This window comes from Semicossyphus pulcher, unplaced genomic scaffold, assembly GCF_022749685.1.
Source record: "Semicossyphus pulcher isolate SPU_LCO1_2020_fin unplaced genomic scaffold, fSemPul1.0.p SCAF_15, whole genome shotgun sequence".
Classification (NCBI taxonomy): Eukaryota; Metazoa; Chordata; class Actinopteri; order Labriformes; family Labridae; genus Semicossyphus; species Semicossyphus pulcher.
Window position 1 is genome coordinate 3917508 of NW_027211659.1, and position 21497 is coordinate 3939004.

The 21497-nt window shown below is 43.4% G+C and overlaps 1 protein-coding gene across 6 annotated transcripts in view; it reads right to left on the reverse strand.

The window, feature by feature from the left end:
* The window catches only part of map4k4 (mitogen-activated protein kinase kinase kinase kinase 4), a 109553-nt gene that overhangs the window by 39634 nt on the left and 48422 nt on the right, over positions 1–21497 (reverse strand). For all 6 annotated transcript variants that reach the window (XM_069662856.1, XM_069662853.1, XM_069662855.1 and 3 more), the window contains exons 3-4: positions 12322–12378; positions 91–216 (exon numbers count right to left, since the gene is read on the reverse strand). In XM_069662856.1, coding sequence (XP_069518957.1) covers positions 91–216; positions 12322–12378 — 183 coding nt within the window. The remainder of the gene's footprint in view (positions 1–90; positions 217–12321; positions 12379–21497) is intronic.

The window sequence follows — 21497 nt, forward strand, 5'->3', positions numbered from 1 at the left end:
TTGGTACAACATCTATGGTGCGATGTAGCCTTTGTTTCACGGAGCTGTGTAAAGTGACTCCATCATTATTACTGGTACCAGCGGACTCACCCATAGCTGGTCGTCATGGCCGGGCGGACTCTTCTTGATGAAGGCTCCGTAGTAGGTGGCGATGTTTCTGTGGTGGGAGTACTTCTTCAGCATGTTGATTTCCAGCTTAATTTCCTCCTCTTCATCCTGTAAACAAGAGACACAGAGAGAGAGACATCAGTGAGGAGTTTACACGCTCTTTTTACCTGTGGGAAGTCCAGGTTCTGCTGGTAGGGTCGTTAAAGCCGGAGACACAGAGGAAGGACGGAAAATTAGAGCAAGAACAGTCTGACAGGTAAATAACAGTAATCAGGGAAGATGGCGGCAGAGGCAGGGGGTAAAATATGTTCACTTTTTGACACTTCTTCTTTATTCTCTACACTTTTCAACACGTTTTAATAAGCTTTAATGAAATGCACAAACTTTTTTTTGCTGCTGGATGTCAAGTAGCTCGACACAAAAGAGGGGGAGGAGGGGAATTTCCCCTGCCAGCGAATGCTAACCCAATAAGAAAACGCTTTCCCCCTTATATTTATAGCGTCTTAGAAGTACCAGCCAATGATTTTCAGGCTTTGTTGTATGATGTCTGGCTTTGGCCCTTTTCCCAGAGGGACCTTTAAGTCATAAAAACAGTAAAGAAAAGACAGGAAGGACTAAGAGCAGGTTGTGTTAGTCGCAGGAGCCAAAGCTACAACTGGAACTTTCCTCCTCGGTTGTATTCAGTCGCTCTAAAAAAAGTCATGCTGAAGAGCCAAGCAAGGAAACAATGTTCACACCTGTCCAACAAACGGATATTACTGGAGACACAGAGCCTGAACTGAAATGATACGCAGCCCCTCTCAGGATATTACAGAGCAGACTCAGACACACATGCAGACACAGATCAAGCGATTATTTCCCAATCACTGCGGCGTCACGGAGGCTGTGTGACATTTATTTGCGTGTGATTTGCATCAACCGAGTCTGTGCCTCTGATCCCGCCGGCCGATCAGAGCTGACACAACACGACATTTTTCACTGTTATCACAGGGGCAGGCGATAAGACGCAGGGTGAGAGGCGGCTGAGGCCCGGACTCCAGAGGAAACGGAGCGCTGAAAAAACCTCGACTGTCCACAGAGGAAACGCTCCGAGGAACTGAGAGGGAAACGGTTTGGATTTTGTTACTGAAACTTTGGACATTTTGTAGAAATGTTAGCTGTATTATTTGTGGAGTGGAGAGCAATGATATGACCCAATCATGAGCTGCTAACACCTTGTCTTTTCTCTTTATAAAGACCGGATGCTACAGGTGAGAGTGCTGGATCTTGGGTGGAAAAAAAAGTGACTTGACTCGGGACTTGACTTGCCTTAACTAAGGACTCGACTTGAAAAAATGACTCGAGACTTGCTTGAAACTTGAGCAAAGATGACTTGAACACTTTTGCTAAGATAATGCAGCCTGTCCCAAAGTGGTGAACCAACCAACCAACAGCTAGCAAAGCTAAACCATCAAATAATATAGAACCACTTACCAGCAATCTCTCTGTAAATTATTACACTGCAGGCTTCGGAGGTCTAAACGAAGGTTAAAGGGCGGTGGACTAAAATTATTGCTCTATTACTAATTATGGTGTTACACAAAAGTGTTGATCATTAAATAAAAAATCTGCTGGATGAACTGATGTGCTTTCATTTTACACCCATAGAATTTCAGTCATTCACTCTGTTAAGAATCAGCACCAGAAACATGTAATACATAACACAGCCCCAAAGTTCTGCAGTCAGCCGAGCAAATCTTCTGACCAATCACAGCAGAGCTCTGAGCTGAGCACGATGACAACAAAGTGTCCTGAGAAGTAAACGCTGTATCGTGCAAAGGGACTCGAATCAGTTACGTAACACTGAAAGTGGAACATGCAGAACGTTAACTTATATAAGAAGTGTTGTAACTGTAAGAGCGACATGTCGTTCTGCTTTGAATGCAACTTTATTGAATAAATATTTCTTCACACCGGTGATGCTCGATGCCAAGACATTATTCAGCATTTATATTTATCACTGCAGGGAGCTGCTTCCTTCTGTCGGCTGTCACAACAAGTCAGAGTTGTTTCCTGCTTCTCATTTAGAGGATATGTTTGGTGTTAAATGTTACTTAAAGCATGAATTCACGTCTTATCGAGCTCTGCAGCTGCAGGAGCAACAGACGACAGGCAGCCGGCGACTCGGCTGACATTTCTGAGTCGGGTCCAGAGCTTAAAGGGCAATTCAGCCAAACTACGGCATTTCAAGATGAAAGGAGAAAACACCGTCTGTAAAACACAACCTGCAGCTCAGTCTCACTATCTTTCACACGCAGAACAGCCAGTTAACCTGAAGTTATCTACGATTGTTTAAGAAGCAGCAGTTTCTGTGCCGTCAGTCATTTGGAGAGGATTTTAAAACAGTGCAAACGGAACAAAACTCTTCATATTTTCTTGCCAGTTTTAAGCTACAAAAGTGACGTTTTTCCAAAGTAAGCTGCAGGTTTGCGTGAGCTGGGATTGAGCCGATTCTGTCCACCACAAAAAGCTGTTTGCCTTGTATTTATTTTGCTTTAATCTGCTGAGTCTGTTGAAAGAGTTCAGCTGGAGTTCTGACCGTCCGTAAGGATGATGAGGTCATCCGCTCGGTCAGTCAGCCAATCCCTTGACTCAGCCGGCCATTTGCTTACCGCTCCGACCAGGCAGCCAGTCATTTAACCAGGCAGCCTGCCAGTGAGTGAGTCAGGAAGCCAACAAAGCAGACCGCTAGTCCTTCTGTTAATCCACTCATCAGCAGCAGACCATCAGTCACCCAGCAGGTGAGCCAGCCGACCCGTCAGTCAACCGGGAAGTGGGTCAGAGAGATATTTAGACGGGAATTCGGGAAAATGAAAGCAGGACTTTTCAGGAATCTAAAAGATGCAACAGGAAGTAAACAAAAGCAGGCAAACAGCTCCTTCTTTGGTCATCGCAACGTCCCGACGCCCACAAACTGTCAGTCATGTGAGAGTTTTTAGAACGAGTCAGAATAATTACAGACGCGAGGAGGAGAAAAACAGCAGCACGCCATTCAAGAGACACGAATAAGAGCTGAAAGAGGGAAAGAGCAGAGAAACAAGGTAATGCAGAATGTTTAAATTAAGGGGAAAAGGAAGCTTTGCTAAAACATACATTGGAAAGACGCAATTAAACTGTCCATGTCGGTGCTACAGAAAATAAAACGTCCTGGTAAGAGTCAATAACTAACCGCAGTGGAACACTAACCGCATGGTTATCATCCTTTTTCAAAACTTCATTACCATCTACAAAGCCAACACAAGTCCTTCTCGTACCTCCTGTCACTCACTGTGGTGTCTTTATCCTTCATCCTGATCAACTGACCGTGACTGATCGTTTACCTTCTTCCTCCCGCCGTCTTTCTACCGTCTTTCTCGACCAAAGTTAAGTTTTACTCTTTAGTTTAGTTTTCACTTTCACTCTCTCGGGATCAATGGAGAAAGGTCTCACTGCATTCAGGTCCGACTGTTTTCTCTGTGCTGCCACAGGGACCTGTAAACGTGACCTGTGTCATAATCGTCAGGTTTGAAATGCAGACTGAAGGCCTGAAGAGAAACAATGCATGCTGGGTGTTGTAGGAATGTAGGAACGGGTGAAACCACGAGCTGTTTGTGTACAACTTTCTCCACAGCTATAGCGCCAATTTCAAATGTTCTATTGATTACAGAGAACACCAGCTTTGACTGACCAGGGGAGAACTGCTCCTTTAAGTCATTAGATCATTAATAGATGGAACAACAATCGACAGGTTCATTGCTTGAGGCAAACTGAGAAGCTGAAACTCAGATTATTCCGTGTTTAAAATCGCTCTTGATTGACATTCAGTCCGATGACTAATCAACAATCTGGTCCGGAGTTTGTTGCCAGTTTTCAGAGCCTGACTGTTTTTCTATGCTGAGCTCCTCCAGCCATACAGTCAATGTCAGTCTGTCACAGAGCCTCATTTGGATGCACCAGGACACACACAGAAACACACACACACACACACACACACGGACTAATGTGTGTGTGAGAGGGATGAAGAGGCGGTGCTGAAAATGACCAGGAAGCCGAGACACAGCTGCTTCGAAAAGGAGACGGTGACATCATCCTCTCTCTACCTGTCTCTGTCATATGTTTACCACCTCTCTCTCTCTCTCTCTCTCTCTCCCTTATTTGTTGGCTTATTTTGGACCCTCATTGTCTCCATCACGCTTGTCGTTGCAGCATCACTTTCCATTACTGTCTCCTGTAATTACTTTATTCCCACGTTCATGTTTCCCATCATTACAACACCTCGCCCTCTCTCTCTCTCTCTCTCTGTCTCTCCCTGAACGATGCATCTCCGTCCGTCGCTCAAAACAAGAAGCTACTCATTATCATTCCTGGCCATGAAATGTTTGGGATGCTCGGTGGCGGCCATACTGCTGCTGAAGTACAACAGCACACAGAGTGAACAGAACCACGGCCCCCTGGGGAGCGGACGGCTGCAAAATGGAAGCATAATGGAAAATGGAAGCAGAGTGGGAGGAAGAGTTTGGCTTCGACAGAGGCGAGAGAGGTCGACATGTCTTTAACAGGCCGACAGGAACCTGGAGGGAATATTTTTAACAATGAATTCACCACAAGTTTGTTTCTGTGGTCAAGTTAAAATATTCTCGGCACACAGATTGTTAGCATAATAAAGAGCTGTAGAGGTGATGCTGCGTCTGTCATTCCTGTTATCAGGCTGCAGAGTTACAGATTATGGGCAGTAAACGAGGCTGTGCAATGACGGTAGAGTCAACACATTCAAAGGTAGACCTACAGCAGGCTACACACAGTACAGACAGTATTAACCACGTGTGCAACGAGTCGCAAAGAGGGTTCATTTTTGGGATCTAGTGCATTTCTTTTATCAGTAGGTAACGCAGTAACATAACAAGTTACAAAACACTGATTGTAAATTAAAAAAATTAGAATATAGCTAAATAAACGTTGAAGCCAAAAGTTCCCTTTGAGTCTTGCTGAAAAAAACGGGTCCAATCAGTGAAGATGTGACTTCACGCTGGACAAGAATTTATTCAGAGACCAAATTCATGTGAGACTGTGTCTATGAGCGTTGATATGATGTTGAATAAGCAATGGTCACACCAAACTGCATACATTAAAACAAGCATTTTTAGAGCTGTCCTGCAGTCTGACCTAACAAAGCTTGAATCCAGACTTTTCAGCAATCAGCGTCACAATTCAGTTATTTCGGCACCGTTTTAAAGTGTTAAGCAGTTAAACCTCCATCTTTGGTCTGAACACAAAACCAGGATTATTCCACGAGGATCAAATCTCGTGACCATCCATCCAATGAGGGATGCTTCCCTGCAGACTGACCAACTGAGTGACATTAATATCTCCACCACCCTGCAGCTAGCGTCATTTCAAGGAAAGCAGACTCCCCGAGACAAACATGCAATTCCTTCAACACCTTCCCACTTTTCACTTTCACACCTCCTGAGTGGACGGGGGAGCAGTGGGAGGTGACAGAGAGAGCGACTTGCTTTCCTGCGCCTGGTTTGTTTCAGGTGCAAAATTCGCAGACAGAGAAATAAGAGGCGCGAGAATATGGTGAGAAAAGCATTACATTCCCCGGGGGACCGAGGGAGATAAAGATGCTGGCTGTGGAGTTTTTCCTCTAATCAAGATCGATCTATTTTCCCCGAGTGAATCCCGCTGGATTACATCGAGTCCACAGCAGCGGAGAGGCTCTGAATGCAGAGCTGCTGCACCTACATCTCTGTCTCATCTTTCCCTCTCCTGTTTCCTTGTAGAGATGACGGTGACTTCACTCTCTGTCTACTCTTACTGTCTCTCTCGCTGCACACAGAAACCAGTCTGAGGTGAAAGAAAGATGGCGTGGGATGGGAAGGAGAGGAGAACGAGCAGGGTGTGTGCAAGAAAAGGGAAGAGAAGAGGAGAAAACAGAGGCAAGAATGTGGACGATTGCAACAAAAAACAGAGGGAGGGACGGATGGACAGAGGAGTAAAGCGTATAAATGTGAGCGATGGAGGTGGACAGAGGAACAGGCGAGCAGCGGTAGCCCCTCCCATAATCCCACTGCACTTCATCTGAACCTTCTCTCGCTGATTCTCTCTCCTTATCTCAGCTCGCTCGCTCGCTCTGTCTAAGGTTTCACTCGCTGATATTCCTCCCCTTGTATCAGCTGCTCTTACCACCCAGAGACACATTATACACGCACAATTAAAAGATTCCTGGAGAGGAAATATTGATATACAGAGATACAATGCTGGCTGCACGGTGGTGCAGTGGTGTCGCCTCACATCGCTGCAGTTTGGACGTAGGGGGCCTTTCTGTGTGGAGTTTGCATGCTCTCCCGGGCATGCGTGGGTTCACTGGTGACTCTAAATTGGTGTGAATGTGGGCATGAAAGGTTGTCTGTCTCTGTGTGTGAGTCCAGGTGTAACCCTGCCTCTCGCCCAATGACAGCTGAGACAGGCTCCAGCCTCCACGCGACCCTGAACAGGATGAGTGCTGTAGATAATGGATGTATGGGTATGCTGCTTTACAGCATATCACACCACAAAAACAATGCTGCTTCGAACCCATCAAACAGGACACAAAAAGTGGCATTAAAACCGTAGCTGATTTAGCTCAGCTGGTAGAACAGGCGCCTAATATACAGAGGCCACAGTTCTCTACTCCCGCCCTCGGCCATTTGCTGCATGTCATCCTCCACTCCGTCCTCCCAATATTTCTATCTTCAGCTGTCCTATAAATAAAGACAAAATGCCCCAAAACCTTAGCTCTCATGATAAGCCACGTCAGTCCTGTGTCTATACTTTTGATACGAACACCCTGACACAAAGCGTACTGCTGCATTCACAGACAAACACAGAAAATTGTGTGTATCACCAAAAGCAAGCAGAGGGAGAGCTTAGGGTTACAAAGGTCAGCGGTTTGACCCGTCCCCTGGAACGAGAGATTGAAGAACAAACTCAAATCTCTCTGCATCTTCTTCTTCCACACTTTTAAAACTGGAGTCACGATTGCGCAAAGAAGAAGAGGAAGCGATACTTAAATCATCCCCGAGGGGAAATCCAATGTTTTCACTCTGTTTTTACAAACATAGGCCTGAAATACACAAACAGGACTGTGTGGAGACGAACTAATGGAGAGATGTCAGAGCGAGGGGGCTGCACAAGGACATGCACCACGAGCAGTTGGGGATTCGGTGACACCTCGACGGAGGCTGGGTAAGGAGCTGGCACCTCTCCAGCTACCAGCCACAATGCCACTCTTGGAGCACGACTTGAACCTACATTAAGGTAGGCGCTTAAGGTAAGGCCACTTAGAGTTCCCTTTGTGGTCCTCTTCATTCAAATGGAGGGAGTCCAATGATGCAGTAGAGCACAGTACTTCTATAATTTACAATGCAAATGTCACAATGAGTGACATCCTTTCCACAGTTGTAAAATCCTCTCTGTGAGTATTTCAATCTGCTTCTGGCGTCTGATAATAAATTAACTGATTCATCTGTAAAATACACTTCCTGTTTCTCATCGTGTCGTCGTTACACTCGACAGTTCAGCCCTCGTGTGCTGCTGAACGCACGGCTGATTTCAATCTGAATCCTCACCAACTGTCGGCCTGCAGGGGAGCCGATGCACACACACACACACACACACACACACACACACCCAACAAAGCGCCGTGCTGAGCTGCGCATTAAACCACCTGATTGGTTGATTCAGCTTTTGTCGAGTCAGGGTGCAAACAGAGCGATAAAACATTCCAACAGAGTGCATACAAGAGCGAATAAATACGAGAGCGATTAATGAGGAAATGTGAAAATTAGCAGCAGCAGTTTCTCACATTTCAGAAGGTAAAGGACGCAAATATAAAGTGCAAATAAAAACAAGTTATCAGGACAGTTAACACAAGAATCATGAAGAAGCTGCGTGAACGTCCCTGCACGACCCTCGGCACATTCCCCCCCACGTTCTGCATGAAGGAGCATGTTACAGCCTCAAGACCGCACACATGCTGCTGCTCATCCACTGCAAAAGACACGATGCAGAGATGCAGCGTATATGCTGAGGACTACAACTGACTGAGGAGGGTAACTCAGCTCTATGACGGCACACATGTCTTTAAACGACAAGGAGTGACAGCCAAATAATGTCATTTTAGGTTCATTTGTTTTTTAATAGTTCTGTTTCCAGCCCGTTTTTTGCAATCAGATTCTTCTTTACTTTGAGAAAATGCAACAAAATATTTAATCTCAACTAAAATAAGTCATTAATTATATAACAAAATGCCTATAAAGTCCAGCCCGGCTCGCTGTAGAGTCTCTCTTCCCTCCTCAGCCGCTCTCTCACTTTGTATATGGAACAGGAAGTGGAATGTGGGTCAGATAACATATGCTGGGATGTGCACCGGGACGCAGACTGGACGCACACACACACACACACACACACACACAGGAGAGGAGATGTATGGCCGTGTTATGAATCTGTGACACGTGAGTTTACGAAAGCTCCCGTGGTTTCCTTCACAGGTCTCACGCACACATACGAGTTAATGATACATGCGTGTGCACGTGAAAATCTCGAGCTTTTCCACTGCAAACAACTTCCTCTGCCCCGCTGTCATTCTTGGCAAACATCCAGACAAACCGAGAATGTTTATTTTAGAGAGCGTCTGAAGCGGGAGGAGAGGGAGCTCTGTAAACACGAAAAAAAGAAAGTACCCGCCGTGTCCTGAATATTCCCTACATGTGTGTTTCTCTTCAGCCGCTCGGCTCGTATGAATACATAAACATTTTCCCATCACATGCTCCTCATCCTTCTTCATGTCCTCTCTTTAATCTGTGCAGCTGGGAATGGAGATTTGTGCCTGCTGGCTGCAGAGGGATGAACACTCTTCAATATTTCTCCATGAACTCCCTTTTTGAAGCGGCCTTTTAAAGTGATGTCTGGTTACCTGCCTCAGTGCAGCTACAGCAAGTTAACTAGTCACCACAGAGGACACGGGGATACAAATGTAAACCTTCCTGTAGTATATTCAGTGTTAGTAAGACACCTTTTAAAGAGGCTATAATCCATATTCTGATGCTCGTATTGACAAACCTACAGAGAGTGATCACCTGACTCTGTGGAGTTCAGCTTATCAGTTTGTTTTGACTGTACGTTCTGCAGCTTTAAACCCTGCAGAATCCTTGTCAGCTGCAGCATTTAACTCGTTTCAACAAAAAAGCACCAATTTCACTTTCTCGGTGCAAAGGTTTGAATATCAGCTGATTCTGAATACGGATCTCTTTCCCTCAGGACTTGCAGAAGAGCAAAAACAAAGCAGGGACAGACGGAATATGTCGGACTTGTACTCCATCATTTGGAGTCGTGTTTATGGGCTGAAGCAGAACTCTAAATAAAAGCTAAATGTTCGGCATGTTTGCTGGATGTGTTAGTCAGCAACTGTTTGCTACAAAGATTGTCAAATCTCGATCAGGTTTACTTTCTCTGATGTTTCTCTAAATTGTACTTTTATTTGCCGACTTCAAGTCTCTTCACTGTAACCGCTACCACTCCCAGCTCCGTCGACGCTGGTTAATCTGCCTCTTTAAAGACACAACTGTTTATATATCTTACATTTCAAACCATGAACTCTTCTTGTGCTCTCATGTATAACTTACTCTGTATTGTATCTTGACCTTTAACCTGTTATAAAGTCCTGAAAATGAAATTTAACTGAAAATTAAAGAATATTTTTAGATATCAAATTATATTAAACATAATTAATAGATTTGAAATGCTACATCAATGATTACCTTATTAATGAAGCAGATAGATATTTTAAGTTATTGTTCATGTACAGTGAAATTATACATTTGTTATTTATATGATTATATTCAAACATACATTTTGTACTGTAAATTTTCTGTTTCCAGTTTTGTGTTGTGTAACAATACTATGATAAGTAACTTACAGTGCTAACCTGGACTTTTAAAATGCAGGAAACTGTCAAAATTAAAGTTATTAAATTGTAAATTGTAAGTTGAACAGTGTGTGTTTTATCATATTTCCAGTTTGTTTAAACTCTAACATCAGCTACTTGGCGCCCAGAGGAGAACTTAGAAGTGTTAACATATATGTGAATACAGACTCGTATATGTTTACATGAGACTCAGGCTGCGCTGAGCTGCAGAACCGAGCTGACTCCTGATCAGCTCACCATCTGAATGAGACGTGTGGGTGAGACAGTATTGATCTGTGTGGGAGGGGGAGTTATTTAGAGCCTGTGAAGATGATCAAACCTCTGCCTGGCCGATATATAAATACTATTGAACTCCTGTTTTCTGTGGTATAGCTTGTGGACGGTTGTTAGCATAAGCAAGCCAAACTGTTATTGTTGTTACTAAACTGTTTAACTGTAGCAGAGTTTCTTCTTCTACCAGCTTCAGACGCCCCCTCCTCCTGGACGAGATGAGCGCCGACCCTGACTTGCACGTAGTGCCAGGAAAACACGACGGATTGTATCATCAAAGACGCAGAAATGTTTGAATGAAATGTCTTAAATCTCATCTGGATTTTACCCTGATACAAGGCTTGAACTGAGTGTAAATGTGGCCTTATATATCTTAAGTATGAGAGTTTTTAAAGACACGGCTCAAACCAGCAGGGTCCTTAAACACAGACAGCACAATCCTCTTCATGCAGCAGCTGACCCAGATTAAAGGATTTGATGATACACTCGGTCCTCTTTAAGGCGTCTGGGCAGGAAATGGTCAAGGACCTCAAATATGTGTTTGTGAATATTTTCCTCATTGTCTCATTTTCACGTCGAGGTGAGTAACAGGAAAGGCAGCAAAAATACCCCAACAGCTTCCACCGTGGACGCAGTGAGATGTTTTATAAGACTAGCAGGACGTCTCTGCGTGTAACACACACAAAGGAACACAGACTCCGATTACACAGCAGAAACAGCCCTCTGGCTCCTGACTCAACTTTGTGCTAAGCTGACAAGCATGCACCCATGGGCTCCGAAACACTCACACACACACACACAAACAAAAAACCAGTGTCAGACGCTAATCTTCAATCTTAAAGACTATTGGCTGAACTCCCCTCAGGAAATTGAAAATCTGTTGAGCTTCAAACACAAACTCGGCTTCATCCAATGAAGGAAAAAAACTTCTAAGACGGTTGGAAACCGTTTGGTTATAGAGCTGAAAATGATGCCTATTTATGGAGCGAAACATTCAAATCAGAGTGCAGTGAGGAGTCGGATTAACAGTTAACCGTTATATTGCATGCTTGAGTAAAGAATGGCTTCTTATCTATAAAGATTAACGCCAGGAAACTTTAAAAGCTGTATTTTGCAGCTGCTCAGGTGAGTCTTGTATCTGCTTCAGCCTCTGTATTAGTCCCACCTCATGCACTTTACATGCATTCATCCCAAATAACAACTGTACTCAGTTCTCTCCACAGTGGAAATCTTTTACCATAAGCGAGTAAAAGCAAACTTTAACATCTCTCAAACAACAGAGCCAACAGAAGAACCACTTTGCATGATGCACAACAGAACTAAGCTTTTATATTTTCTGCAAGATTCGACAATTCGGCAAAAGCACCATCATGCTGTTAAAAAATATGAACATTGGTTAAAAGTGTAGAAAATAAAACCCTTCAAATCTTGCAAAAAAGTCTTTATGCTTTGCTAAAGTGGAAAACTTTGTGTATCAATAACTGCATGTGACTTTAACATCCATCAGACGTCTGAGGAGCGATGATGGGAGTAATCTTCCTCAAATTCTCTGCATTATTCTGCATCTGCATTATTTTGCAGCAAGGTTTGACTGCAACTAGTTTAAGAGGCACTTGAGTGGAGAGTAAGCACCTGCAGCTGTTTGTCTTAAGGAACTACTGCAAACTGCAAAATGTGAGCCATTGTATCGTATATCTCCTGTAGTGATGAGTTTTTTTATTGTTTATTTAATGCACATATTGTAATTTTTCTTACTCCTATTTTATGCCATACATTTCTCTATGCTTTCTCTGTAATGCCCAAATTCCCCCCCGGGGATTGATAAAGTATTTCTGATTCTCTAACCTGTAAAACAACTGATGTATTCATCCTAAAATTGAATTAAATTTGAATGAGAAAACCTAAAAACTAACGACAACAAAATATTAAAAGATATACATCTGGCTGTGTTTACTGACCTCGGTGACGTCCATGACCTTGATGGCCGCCAGCTGCCCCGTCTTGACATGTCGACCCTGCAGAGAAAAACAGATGAGAGGAGAGATAAGTTAAAGGTAAACTCTTGAGCCAACTTGCTTTTTGTTAAACTTTAAATACCTCAGTTATAAGACAATTCACAGAACAATATGACAAAGCGAATGGTACTTTTCTTTTTCAGTGTTGCTAAAAGAAGCCAGAAGCAATAACAGCAAAAGCAACAGTGCAAATTGCTGCTAGGAATCAAAGCTATTTTCAGACACAGGCAGAGAAAACATTCAGGGTGATTTGGTTGGTCATGAGAAAACAAAAACCACATTCATAACAAGTGATTTGCCTCGACAATAGCGTGGACAATCACAGGCGAGGGTCCAAACCTTCAGCAATGCATAACCGAGCAAACGTTCAGTGGGACGAGTGCGAGCAACACAAACACAACTCTTTGATTTTACAGGCACAGAGTCAACATTCAAAAACCTGGTTAAAAAGTTTGATTTTCCCAGAACATAAATGACACGAAGGCGTGAAATATTATGTGAGCCGAGGGAAGGGAAGGACAGTGAGCCTCATGCAGAAGTGTGAGAGTTTAACTATGTGTGAAAGTTGGGCCTCTGTTGCTCCTAAACTGCAAGGTTCCGTCATAAATGAGAGACTGTAAATACTTTGAAAAGGCGAGTCAGCAATAGGTAACATTTCTTCTACATTAGCTTTATCCAACAAGGATGTAGCCTTAAGCATGTTCAAGCAGAATAATCCAACTCTTGAGGCACTTATGAAATTCAGCCCAAAAAGAAGGAAGACAAGAAGTGTAAAAGACCCTAAATTAGGCTCAAAATAAGCTAGAAAGAAGCTATAAGCTAACAGTTGCTTTTTGTAAGAAGCTAACTAACTACAGACACTTTTTTGTTTAACAACTCCATTCAAGAGCTTTTATATTTTGTTTTTTACACCTGCAGATAAAATTACTGTCAAGAGGTACCCAAGGGATGATTGCCTCTGGAATTGTTTCACATCAAATAGCAAGAAGCTAACAGGACTTATTTTAAGCTAATATCAACTTTTTGTTTTAGGAGTCAGCAAGATGCCAGTACAGATAATGTAATAAAGGTGTTAGAATTTCTTGTTTAAATCTCTTAGAAATAATATTACACTTTACCTAAGCCTGCATTCAGACTAGCATTAGCTTAGCGCTATGCTAACATAGAAACATGGACCAAAACAACAAATCTGTGATTCTTTCAGCGATGTAAGGAAACTACACACGACTACCAGTAATACTTGCTCCACCAAAGCACAACCACAAACACAATCTGAGCAAATATTAAGAAAAATACGTTCATAAACATGGATGAAACTTTAGCAAACAACTTCTATCAGCAAACTTGGACTGTGGAAGCGTCACGTTAGCTCTGGCTAACCTGTGTAACAAATTAATGTACAACACAACGAGAGGAAAAGCTGCAGTATGTAAAGAATAATGATTAACATCCTCCAAAATCAAGTTAAAAAAACCCAAAACGTATTCTTCGAGTAAATACTGTTAACAGAGTAAACTTTTATTGCCTCTAAAATAGCGCTAGCATACCATTATGCTAGCAGCACAGGTCAGTACTTTGATTAACACAAAACCTCTGTGTGTTAACAACATTAGCTCAAATGTTTTCACAGATGGAAAACTGGAGAGGAAAACTAACAGACAGAGAGCGAGCGTGTGAGTCTGTCTGCATTATGTTCTTAGTCTGTGTGTGTCTGAACTGCACCATGATCAAGTTTCCTTTATGTGAAACGGGACTGTGACACCTGAGCCTCCGATCCCCCCCGCTCCTGAATGAGTTGGCGCGGTCCACAGTTTGAGTGATGAAGGATTAACCTATTTTGGTTTAGCCAAAAGGGACGTATGTGTGTGTGTGTGTGTGTGTGGAGGCAGGCCAAAAGGTCAGGGCTGATTGAGAGACTGCAGAGATGACGAGGAAGCAAATCTCTGCTGGTGTCTGACTGTGGGAACAACTGGATGGGAACGGAGAGGTGCAGGAGGAGAGAAACCGGAGGAGAGAGTGAACCGAACTCGAGGGAAACTCATGATGCAACAAGCAGAAGGCAAAGATTAAAAGAAACAGTAAAGATAACGGAGGAGGACACATGACGTCTTGTGTGAATCTGGAAGTTATAAGCAAGAAAAGAGGAGCGATGGTGCAGAGTGAACTTGGAAACATAGCGATAAAAGCAAAGTGTAGGTGGGCTGATGTCGAACAGTATCAGATGTATCAAAACAAAGGGAAAGGAGGGACAGTTGAGGGACAGGACAAACAGCAGTGAAGGGGAGTGGAAGGGAAAGATAAACAGAGCAGTTTCAGGGCAGAGGAGACTAAAGAGTTCCTTCACAGGGAAAGTTACTGAAAGTCTTTGAAACTAAATCCTTTAAAGCACTTTGTTGAATCTAATATGGAGCAGCTTCGTAAAGTTATGATAATTTAGACTTTAAGATTCACATATTAAAACTTAACTTGCATTAAAGAACAGTTTTAAGATAGAAATGAATCCAGAAAATAGCACTTTGAAAGGGGTTGGTTGCAGTAAGGGGTCGCTTATCCAGATAAATTCTGCACCACCTCTGCAGCACCAAACTGCACAAGGACAGAGTTAGCTGGTGAAAATGGCGGAGCATCTAGCAGCTAAAGGGGGATATCATTTCTCAGGATGCTGTAGAGACCAAACCAGAGTTAAAAGGAGGGCCAAAGTTGGTGCTAAATTATCTTCTGCTTGATCTGTACAGAGGGAAATGTTGGCTACATTGGGGTAGGCTCATGAACCAGAGGGTGGCGAGTTCAAGGGTGGCAAATTCAAGTCCCGGTAGTCCCAAGCATGGAATTGGGGCTAGTAGCTGGAGGGGTGCAAGTTCATTTCCTTGTGTAAGGCACTAAAAACCCCAAACAAGAGACCTGTTTGTGTACTTCGGGTCTATGTGTGTGCAGCATGTTTGTACTAACAGTGAAAAATGTAATCTCCCAAAAGGGATTAATAAAGTACATCTTCTTCTTTCTTCTTCTTCTAACATGTTAGCCACAACAACTTTCTAAAGTGATGATATGTCAGGACTATATTTCTGTGAGTTGTCAGAAAAAGTATTTACGTATGAACTATTTTGTTAAACAAAAACCTCAGTGACATTTTGATTTTCTGCTGCTTGGAAAAAATGAGATAAACAAATCAGTGACTTGGACTTAACAGAAGATGAAACCAAAAACAGGCCGAAGTCCTGAAAGTGATTTGGTCATCCTTGAACTGTGGTGTGTAAATGGAAATGTAGTGGACTAGTGTGTGTGTGTGTGTGTGTGTGTGTGTGTGTGTGTGTGTGTGTGTGTGTGTGTGTGTGTGTGTGTGTGTGTGTGTTTTAAGAGTGTGGTGTCTCTGTTCTTTTCAGCCACAGAAGGTCAGCACACACCGACCTCCATCAGGCTCCATTAAACTCCAGCATCCATCTTACTGTAGCACTGCTGAGTCATCGCTTTCTAAGTCACACACATACACACATACACACACACACACACACACACACACGCACGCACACACACAGAGGTACTGACATCTCTCTTAAAAATGAGTGTTAACTGAGTTTATTCATAACACACACACACACACACACACACACACACACACACACACATTGTACGCTCTTACAGTGTACATCATTTGTCCAAACTGAAGACTTAATTTCTGCACACACACATTTAGTGCTACACACCTCCCAACCTGACAGACACACACACACTCACGCTGAGGCCTACACACTGCACAGGAGCTTCTGCATGAACGGCGAACGATGACATCATGACAGACGCTGATGAATGAATATCTTCACACACACGTCTCTTTCCCTCCTTAGTTTCAGTTTCATACGAGTCCTGGAGGGGAAACAAACCACTAATGGTGTGTGTGTGCGTGTGTGTGTGTGTGTGTGTGTGTGTGTGTGTGTGTGTGTGTGTGTGTGTGTGTGTGTGTGTGTGTGTGTGCACGTGTGTAAAGGAGAAGGTGTGTGTTCTGACAGCGATGTCTTGGTGTTAAACCTGAAGGAAGAGATTCAGCGTGAAAACAGATTTTACTGCATCCGCATCCGGATTTTTTTCTTTATCTGAAGCTGCTGGTCGAAGGAAACAATCAACAAGAAAATTCCTGTGTGTGTGTGTGCGTGTGTGTGTGTGTGTGTGTGTGCATGTGTCTCCTCTGCGTGTGTGAAAAAGGTGACCTCAGAAAGCAGACTGTAATAATTACAGAATCCCCCCCCAGCCGCCGACACACAGACAGCCTCACAACGGTTAAAGGATGACATCATCATCTTCTCTGGTTTCTTTGTTCAGAATCGAGACACACACACACACACACACACACACACACACAGTCAGTCACACACACCTGGTCAGAATGGACACATGAAAGGCAGGACAGAGACGGAGGGACAGTCCATCAGGAGAGGAGACGGAGTCAGCTGTTGAAGCTTTTTGTAGCTTGAAGGAAAATTCCAGGTTGGTTTCTATCACCTGGGTTTTATGGTTCTAACCATCAGTCCTTTTCAGGTATGATATCATCTCCCAGTAATGGTTATTAATGAGATGTGGGGATACATCAGGAATCACTGACTGCACAGAAAAACCCTGAACATGCACAACTATGGTGAGTACAGGAAGTCAGGCCACGTCCAGTGTTTAGAGAGGATAACGATCTCCATCCGCACACGTGTTCAAGCATCTTTTGTGTGTAAGCAAAAGATTTTAGAAGCATAAAGGCAACAAGGTCAGCAGCACTTGTAACGAGTTATTCGTGTTGAATTCAATGCTCACAGTCAAAGCTGGTGTCAAGAGGGGATTGACGAATTGTGGAAGGCCACATTAAGACTGTTAAAGGGCCAGTACGCTGATTATCAACCTCAGTCCTAACATGCTATTACGGAAAGCTTTGTAGGACGCTATCCGCTTCTCCAACGGGCCCTGGAAAACCACAACCAGACTAAGTAAAGCGCGTACATCTGGCGGAGGCCAGGGAGCTCGCTAAACTACACTTCCTCAATCTAGGACGCCCGCCTCCGATTTAGACGATCCACAGGTATATTCTCGTCGTATTTCAGATTCTGTACCGCCTGCAGAGAAACGGTAGTATTTCACTCCAGCGTCTCTCACTGGGCCGTTCCTTTCAGAGGGAGGGGCGCAATGCACTCTGGGTGTTGTAGGAATGCAGAATGGGCGAAACCACGAGCTGTTTGTACAACTTTCTCCGCAGCTATGGCACCAACTTCAAATATTATTGCTTCTACTGATTACAGAGAACACCAGCTTTGAATGACAGTGGCTTTTTCCAGGGGCGAACTGCTCCTTTAAGACCCACTCAGGAAGTTACGTCAGGAGTCTACATCATTGTTTTTCAAAAGTCTCCTTTTAAGCACGTCTGCGAGCTACTTCAGGCAGGTGACTCAAGCGTCTTTACATTTCTGCATGTATAATAGATCAGCAAGGAGCGATGAGGTCGGGGTTCAGATGGCAAACACAAGCTACGTCCTGCTGCTGCAATAAATGTTTCAAACTATTACAAACGTGAGTTGTCTGACTGAAATGCAATGCTGCAGTTTACAAACTGAAACATGTTCAAAAGTCTCAGTTTTAAAGGCACAAAAACACCAAAGAAGTCTCAACAACAGCCTTTAACGTGGCAAAAATGTGACACTTTAAAAGAAAAACATACATGTGTGGTTGTCGCCTCAATCTGTACAACTCCCGATCTTTCCAACAAGCCATTGTGGGCCGTTATTTAGCTCTGTAAGAATATATTCCTGCCCATTTGTAGTGATCCCACTGCATCCTTACACCCTTCATATTTACTAATCTGTAAGCAACGTCTGTATACCTTTAGAAGCAGATATCTTAATGACAAATCCACTTTGTTTTATACTTCAATTTCTCCCATTAAAATTCTGGTTTCGCTGCTCAAATATTCTCACAGAACAGCCGTAATTAAGTGCTTAGTCCACAGAAAACCAGACTCAGCTGTGATCCTTGAACCTCTTCACCTCAACCACACATTATCCGGGGGGGAATTAAGTTCTTCACTGAAGCCACACTACAAGATTTCTAGGAACTGAACTGAAAAGGAAAACATGTGGAAAAAAGCTGCTGTGGTTCTATTAAAGAGCATCTGCATGCTGCTGTTTCCTACGGGACAAACAGCAGATCTAAGAGATTCAAAGCTTTTACAACCCATGAATTTAAATAACGTCGTTATTGAAGGTCTCTGTTAACACTCCCAGCTGACTCCACTCTGTCATCAGACTCTCCCATGACCAGGATCCAGCGCTCGGCCGAGTCTGTGCGGGACGTCTGGACCTGAGTTACCCTTCATGAATAAGCCCGCAGGGCTCGGCAGGCGAGAGGCCTTACACTGAGAGTTTTACACTCACATGGTCTCTACACACTTTTTCAGACGCCCTCGAGGGAGGTTAGTGTTTGTGGGAGATGGTTTGCTTTACTCAAAGTCTCAGACAACAATACACCCGTGGTTTGAGCTTCTGTGGATTTTCACAGTCGAGTACGAGTCAAATCATTTAACGTCTCTGAATTCAAGCTGGAATCTACAGAGATTCTACAGAGTTTCCCTGAGAAATATTTCTCCTGTCCACATGTTTCAAACAGCAATTCATTCTCAATTTCAGTCAATATATACAATAAAAACAAACAAATATGCACAATTTTTCTATTTGATGGAGTATATAAAGGTCGGCGGTTAAAGCATCTTTGGCCTGATTCAGACAGCTTCAGCGCAGCAGGAGAGCATGCACATGCAGAATGTGGACTGTATACAGCATGTGTTACAAAGTGCAGACTCTGCAACTACTATTCCTGTTCTTTATTACTGAAAATTTCTATAAATGGTCACAAAATATTAGAAATGTGCATCAGGATCTTAAAGAGCCCAGGGGAACGTCAGCACTGCGGCTTCAGCTGATGATTTGCTGAAGTCGTCTGCAGATCATTTTTCCTCTTCTTCAGTATTGTTTATAAAACGTCCACAGCTTCCTAAAGTTATTCAGTTTCCAATCACATAAGTCAAAGAAAATCCTCACATCTTTCTCTTCATCGTTATCAATCAGTGTTTTCATGGTTTGATCTCAAGATAATGTATTCATTCATTGGTTGTAAAGCACTACTTCCTGTATCTTTGACGAACGCTCACCGGCCTCCAACCTGCTTCCTTAGAGACACGTGGGGTCACTCGTTTATGTGCCGACAGTTTCACAGACTGTTGCTGCTGAAGCACGTCTGCAGCAGTTTGAAACAATAAAAGCAGGTAATTAAAACCACCGTCATGAAGTCTTAACGAGTCCCTAAGCGGACCTTTCAAACAGTCGCATCTTAACCTTGAGAGCTTCCGCCGCTCTGATCCCTCCTCAGCTCCGATCCTGACCCTCCAACGCAGCAGACAACAGATTTAATGAGGTCCCTCGCTCAGACTGCGGGGACCTGACCCCTCAGTTCATAAGGCAGACCCCCCTTCATGATCCTCCAGCTGGCGTGACCTTTGACCTTTAAGCTTCCACTCAAATGGGGAAGGGAAGACGGAGATCTGTGCTTCTCATTAAAATGAAAGAGCTGAAGCCAGACACTGATCTGTGGTCAGTTTGGATGCTGCGTGCTGAAGGGCTCAGAGAACAGACTGTGTTCTGTTGCCAGTTTGGATTTGATGGTTTCTGTTTAAATCATTTTGACTCAACGACAACATTTGTTTTTTGCTTTACTGCCACTTTATTATTTTGTTTCAGTCTGCCCGCTCTTATTGTCTTGTTTCCAACTGCAGCAGGAAGTTCTTTCCAGTTAATGAGCTTTAAAAACACGCTGTACACTGCCTGCTACCTGCTCAGCACCAAACCAGACACAGTTAGCGACTCGCTGGTGAACATAGTGGCTCATTTAGCAGCTAAAGAGGCGAATTACAACAGGAGTTGGAAGTGAACAAGAAGTGATTACTGCTTTTACATTCATCCGTTGTAGGAAAGTATGACTTGGAATTAAAGCAATAATGTCGAAGCTTTTTATTTCACTGGTGAAAGCCTTTGCATTTGCAGTATTACAGACTGGGTGTCTGTGGCGAAAAAATCCCAAGCAGCGCCCAGTTAGCGACGCGTTTTCCATCAGCCAGCAGTGGTTGGTCTGCCAGAGAGGGTAGGCGGAGCTAAGCGGCTGCTTTTCCGCTCTCTGTAAGTGTTGCGAGTAAACAGTAATCTACTCTGGCTGAACAAACAAAGAAAAGATGGATGACTACAGATACAACTTCAAAAATAAGTTAAACTTGACGCTCAGATGAAGCAAACAGTCTGAAAAGGAAAGCGACCGTCAGCCAGTAAAATCAAGAGGTACAACCGGAGCCAACCGTGGACGTCACACATGCAGCACTGTCTGGATATCTGGGAAGTGTGCTCCCGCAATTACTGTTTATCACCACAGGTGTCGCCAAAGAGAACGAAAGTGAAATGTTCAAGATTATAAGTTTAAAGGGTTAACCTTTGATAATTATTCTACCACAACATAACATGTATAAAATACAGTTTTTGCCCTTTTTCAAAAAGAGACAATATTCCTACTGAGCTGTTTACATGTCTAATGTAAAATGAATATTCCACTAATAATCTCTATCACATGCAGCCATGCATACTCTAACTCCAGCCTGGTTGGCAAGCTGTTGGCTAGTTGTTCTGTTTACAACATACAGTGCTGATCGGGGACAAGAAAGAGCACAGGTGTCACAAACTGACGGAAAAACAACAACAAAGACTTGAATTCCAAATGCATGGTGCACATGTGCAAAGAATGCGCCTACAACTTGATCAATATCAGCAAGTCTGTATACCGTCTACATGACCTACATAAAACTCCAGAGTAGTGACGAATATACAACAACAGTGGAACATTTGTGTGCATGGAAACAAAGACGTTACACATGTTTTCTTCCCTGCTTTCTCACTTCTGTCTGATTAAAAGAAAAGAAATACTGGCCGCAACATCTCATAGCAACATTTTTCTCCTCCCACTTTTTCAAACATTTTTAATCTGTTCTTTTCCTTTCTGGAAATAATTTGTTATCCATACTCTTCAGCTGCTGCCAGAAAACGCAGGAAGTC